Source organism: Neomonachus schauinslandi, chromosome 11, assembly GCF_002201575.2.
Source record: "Neomonachus schauinslandi chromosome 11, ASM220157v2, whole genome shotgun sequence".
NCBI lineage: Eukaryota > Metazoa > Chordata > Mammalia > Carnivora > Phocidae > Neomonachus > Neomonachus schauinslandi.
Window position 1 is genome coordinate 13150810 of NC_058413.1, and position 6000 is coordinate 13156809.

Genomic DNA, 6000 nt, shown 5'->3' on the forward strand with positions numbered 1-6000 from the left:
AGAAAGCATCTCCTCACAGCCTGTCTTTACCTGTGAGCACCTCAGCACCCCTCTCTTTCTACTTCTCCATCTATTTTTCTACAGGAACCATTGTTTCAGTGAGAACCAGATTATTTAAGAAATACTGACAACCCAGAGAAGATGCAACTATGGTTACTGATTATTACTTTCTTTTTGTCAATAGCTTAGAAATGGTTTTGTGGTGGTTGAGGGTGGGGAGGGATGCTGTGCTAGGGCAGTGTCACTATGTGTCATGGAAGAAGAGGAAGACATGGCTCAGCTCTCTAAGACCCTCTCTCTTCTCTACCTTTCCTCTCCATCCTCTCCTCTTCATGCCATGATAGTCACTGATGCTAACTGAGCACATAGTATGTGCCAATATTATGCTAAGCCAAGGAAGTGGCTAAGCTGGGATGCCCATTCTGGCTGGGTGTTTAATCCTGGCATGAATCCCATTTTCACTCCACCTCTATGCACATCCTCTCCTTCTCCTGCCCTACTCTCACCTCCCTTGGCTCCATACCACCCTTCTGGAGTGGCACACAATGCTTCTGTCTTTCACATGGTAGTCCTCTAAATAGCTGAAATGGACTTTTCTATATTTCCTCTAAGTTTTTGTCATCCCTTCCCTGTCAAATTGACCTTTGACCCACACAAGAAAGAACTTGAGTTTCTCAGCGTCCTTCTTAGAGTGTGACTGTCCAGAGATAAGGAGGATAATTAATTTGCTTTCTTTGTTCTGGACATGCTGCTCATGTGCATGCATCACAAGATTGCATTTGTTCCTTTCCTACTGTTGCTTTACATAAAACTTGTGGCCAAGTAGTGTTTCATGTCCTGCCCTCAATGCTTTGTTAGCCTCATTTCAATAATTGCAAAATAGCCCATCATATAGATATATTGTTAATTATATAGTCAATCCTACTTGGACTTTTCCCGTAAGCTGTTTTCAGGTAAGAAGACTAGGCCTAGACTGTAATTATTAGCACCGTGTCATTAGTTTCTTTTTTTTTTTTAAAGATTTTTTTATCCATTTTTGGGGGTGGGGAAGGGCAGAGGGAGAGGAAGAGAGAGTCCTAAGCAGACTCCTCACTGAGCGTGGAGCCCAACATGGGACTGGATCCCATGATCCTAAGATCACAACATGAGCCAAAACCGAGTCGGATGCTCAACCGACTGTACTATCCAGGTGCCCCATCGTGTCATTAGTTTTAAATCATATAGCTGGAAAACAGTAAGATAATGCATATGTTCAATAACAGGAGCTGATGTACCCATTTTGTTTTATGGACTTATTTGTCTTGTCTTATCTTTGGAGAAGATTACAACACATCTCAGTAGAATTAAGTAACAATAAAGCACAAACACTGCCATTTTTTCTGTATTTAATCTATGCCAAGCACCATAGGCATTATTGACTTTCATAAGGCTAAGATGAAGGTATTATTATCCCCACTTTCCAGATAAAGGAGCTGAGGCTCCAAAAGCTTCAGCAGCCTCCCCTCAAGACATTCTTTGTAAGTGGTAGAGCTCAGATACAAGCCAGGCCTGTTTCATTCCCAAACCTGTACTCATAATCATTAGGTTGGACTCTTAACAAGGGTTTTAGAATGGCTGACTACATGAGTGAATGAATTAATCATCCTACAGGAAAGACTATCATTATTCACCTTTTATGAGGAGGATGGAAGCTTGGAGAAGAGTTTCCATGTAAATAAAAGAAAGGTGTTCCCCTCTGGGCACCTTTGGGTCCAGGGCCAGCACACAGAGACTATACTTTCTTTGGTCCACAGTTGCCTTTCAGGGCACAACCTGCAAACACCTCTAAAGTTGTAGAGTAAGCATCTGATTGCAGGTCCTGTATGTTCTGCTCTCCTTCACTAGAGAGTATGAAGCTTCTCTACCACAGGCCCCCTCTCTTCCCAGTCAGAAAAAGAAATCAAAATTTCTAAGCTGGTGGTAAACATGAAATAATAATTACACCTCTGAGGCTAGGGATGCCAGTGAGATAAATAAGAATATGTACAATTTAATGAAACTTTATTAAGTGTCTGGCATTGTGCTGAACATTTTACAAGTACTAGGCCCATTTACCATAAACCCGTCAGATGGGTAAGGTCATTCCCATTTTGCAAATCATGAAGTAGAGGCTGGGAGAATTTCAATAACTTTCCCATGTTCACACAACTAGTTCCAAAGTTCAGAATTCAGGTTCCCTGAATTCTGAGTAGCTATGGAATATTACATTTGTCGGAGTTCTTTCTGAGCCTCCCATTCTTCTTGAGCCATCTTCCTTTGGAAGAATCTTTTCTCTGAATATTTTTCGATTTATTCACCTGAAGTCTAAGGTACATGGCTGATCATGCTCAGGATTTTCATTCTTAAGATATGAATCTTTAGGTGGCATGGGTATTTTCCCCTAAAGTTCTGATGGTTTCTACTTTATTACTCAATTCCTCCTTGTTGGCCAGAATTGGATGCAGAATCATGGCCTTTTCCTAATTTCTGGGAGATAAACATCATCAGCAAATTACAGATTTATTAGCCCAGCTGTCTCAAGCTGAGTGAGTTTATCAGTTATTTCTAAGGTGGTTGAAGGACCACATCTTTGCCAACACATTGTCTGAGCTGATTCTGTGACTTGGGTTAGAAAAGCACCATCCATAATTGTAGGTTTGCATTATTGTTATTAGCATTTTGATAGCTATCAGATGAATAGCTGTCTATCTTTTACACACCCCGTTTATAAGAGTCTGAGAAATTTCTCCTTGAGCACAGACATTTTTTTTCTCAGATTTTACTTGCCCATTTGTTACCTTCTTCTTAAAAGACAGTGACAGATGATAGCCACACTTGTGAGCATAGCATAATATATAGAGTTGCTGAACCACTATGTTGCACACCTGAAACTCATGTTAACACTGTGTCAAGTATTCTCAAACTACAAGGCAAAACAGACAGTGACTTTAATTCAAAACACAACAAAACACCAAGAACCAAAATAAAATCCAAAATACACAAATAGTATCCATTGTCAACATCTGAGCTCATCCCAAAGTTGGAGTTAGACCTTGAGGCTTAATTTGCTTTCAGGTTCTTGTTGGATAGGAATCCTGAGAAATTGGTTTGGGAAGAGATGAGCAATTGTGGAGTTTGAGCACGTATTCAAAATACTTTTGGGAAGAGAGCCAAATCCCAGCCACCCAGCAGCTGGAAGAGAGAGGGCAGAGCTCTGAGTTCCTTACCATGGCATCTTCACCAGCATAGTGGTTGAGGACCTGGTGCCCACCTGGATGCCTCTTGGCCCAGCCAGTAACATCGTAGACCTTGAGATCGATCACCAGCCACTGATTGGCCTCCTGATTGTGTCTCTGGATCTCCTGCCAGCTATACATGTTGAGGATTTTTCTGGGTATGTTACCTTTCCCATTTGCCTCCTGCTTTACAGAGTCCTCACTTCTCCCATTTGTTACTGCTTTCCCATTTGCTTGATGCTTCTCACCTAGATACTGCTGACCCTTTCCTGTAAGGATCCCATTACCTGTATGCTTGACTTCAAGATTCATTGTCACTACACCCCTGAGATTTCTGGGTTGACTCCTGAAATTTCTAATCCTTGCCTCTGATTGAATAACAAAATGACTCTTTTCCTTTCTTCTTATTCCACTGCAATGTGATGTCTGCCCAGAAAACTTCTTTTTAGCCTAGTTACCTCTTCACAAACCTGATAGTGAGCACATCCCCAGCTTCTCACTTCTCTGTCTGTCCTGAATCTTTTCTGCACTGATAGAGGTTGGATCACATTTTTTTCCTGGGAGGTGAGACCAACATTCTCTCCTTGCTTCTCCTTTCTCTGCTGGCAGGTGTCTTAGCAGCATCCTCCTTCAGCATTAATTGTCCCTTAAGAAAGAGCTTGAGCCAATCAGTCGGTCTGAAAGTTGTGGCCTGCCCCAGGGCGGAGGGGCAAAGCTCAGGTCACTGTGCTGTCCTACACTGCTACCCCATGGGGTTGGGTTCACTAGGTCTCTGGCATGCCTGTGGATGAAGAAATTTAGGTTTGTTAATTCCACATGGGAGCAAAAACTTTCACAATCTCCAGGATGACATGAATGCTTGGTGGACTTGGGAAGTATTCCTTGTGACAGCTGTTATTTCTCCCTAGGGTTTTCAAACTTTTAAAAATTTTATTTATTTTATTTTATTATGTTATGTTAGTCACCATATAGCACATCATTAGTTTTTGATGTAGTGTTCCATGATTCATTGTTTGTGTATAACACCCAGTGCTCCATGCAATACGTGCCCTCCTTAATAACCAGCACCAGAAACCATTCTTTTAAAAATGTTGTATTAAGAAGGGCTATACATTCAGGTTACCTGCAGAATTTCAGTATAATTGAGGTTTGAGGGCAGCAATGTGATTGGAAATTTGTCAGGGGCAGGTAAACGGCTTGCTCAGGGGAGTAGGCCGGCCCCTTATGTAAGCTTGAAATAATGTCATTTTCCTATACTACAGAATGCAAACACACTGATGGGAAGTGTGGGTGTGTGTTGGGGGACCTAACCAAAACTCTCTTATCCCTCCATTGGTGTTGCACTGGAAACACTTGGCACATAGCAGGACTTCTGTAATTTATAGTTTCTTGTCTATACTTGCGTGGATATTGAGTCTAGCTACTCATTCCTTTAAAGCTTCTGTACTTGTTTGTTTTGGGGGTAAGGAGGCTGCTTACAACACTGGAAATAAACTCTGGATTCAGAAATACCTAAGCTGAGTATTCTTGCACAAGATTCGTATGATCTCTGTGTGTAGGTTTCCTTATTCTACAAAGTGGGGTGAATGAAAACCATACCTATGAATTTATAAAGAAGATTAAATTATATTATGTATTGGAAGAAGCTAGTTTAATGCCTAACACCTGGACATAATTAATGTAGTAGCTGCTATTACTGTTATTTTATGTGTTTTATTTTTGCTTTGGAACATAGTTGTCTGTGTTTGGGGCCTCACTTCATATTATTATTATTATTTTTAATGTTGTGATTAAAATGACCATCATTATTAAGGTCCAGGAGAAGAGACTAAAGGTGTTTGACTACAGAAGGTGAGGCTCTCTAGATTCTACCTCTTTCCACTCCCAAAACAAAGAGCCCCACATCTGGCACTTTCTAGGCTAGGAGTTTTGTTCTATCTTCTTTTAGGAGAGACTGACATCCAGTGGACTCCATTTTTGTTTTACTCAATTCTGTGGAAGAAGGAGAGAGAGAGGGAAAGTGAGAGCGGGAGAGAAGGAAAGTGACAGAAGAAATGATAAATGTGAATGAAACGAGAACAAAACCCCAGAGGAAGTAGGTAAGAAAGAAGGAAGTGATATGGAGTAGAGAAAGGAAGTACGTCCGACAGTGGTGACTGGGATGCCAGTCCCAGCTTTGTCCCCGACTACTGCAAGCCTGGCCCCTTCCCTGGGACTGTTTCTTCATTTGTAACATGAGATGTTAAAATTGATGGCGGCCAGTAGTCCTTCAAGTTTAACGGTGTACAAAAAGAGAGAGAAAGCGTCTTGTCTTCATTTCGCAGGAAAGTGTAACAATTGGCTTCTGAGTAGTTTGTGCATCAGTAGCACTAGGATTGTTGCTGGCCCTTTCCAGAAGGACCTCTTGTGGTTCAGGGGACAGTTTAGAATGATTTCTTTTTTTTTTTTAAGGTTTTATTTATTTATTTGAGAGAGAGAGAATGAGAGAGAACACATGAGAGGGGATAGAGTCGGAGGGCAAAGCAGACTCCCTGCCGAGCAGGGAGCCCGATGCGGGACTCGATCCAGGGACTCCAGGATCATGACCTGAGCCGAAGGCAGTCGCTTAACCAACTGAGCCACCCAGGCGCCCTAGAATGATTTCTTAAACTGGCCTTGTCACAGAGTGAGCACAAGAGCCTTTGCTAGCTGGGGACCTTCTAGAACCTCTTTAAATAAGGTAACTGGGCATGACTTGGTTCCTGCT

The 6000-nt window shown here is 41.8% G+C and overlaps 1 protein-coding gene across 1 annotated transcript in view; it reads right to left on the minus strand.

Annotated features, from left to right (window-relative positions):
• The window catches only part of LOC110576133 (fatty acid desaturase 2-like protein FADS2B), a 41737-nt gene extending 38171 nt beyond the window's left edge, over window positions 1-3566 (minus strand). Inside the window, exon 1 of the mRNA XM_021685215.1 lies at window positions 3246-3566. Within this exon, the coding sequence (XP_021540890.1) occupies window positions 3246-3566 (321 nt within the window). The remainder of the gene's footprint in view (window positions 1-3245) is intronic.
• Window positions 3567-6000: the final 2434 nt, after the last annotated feature.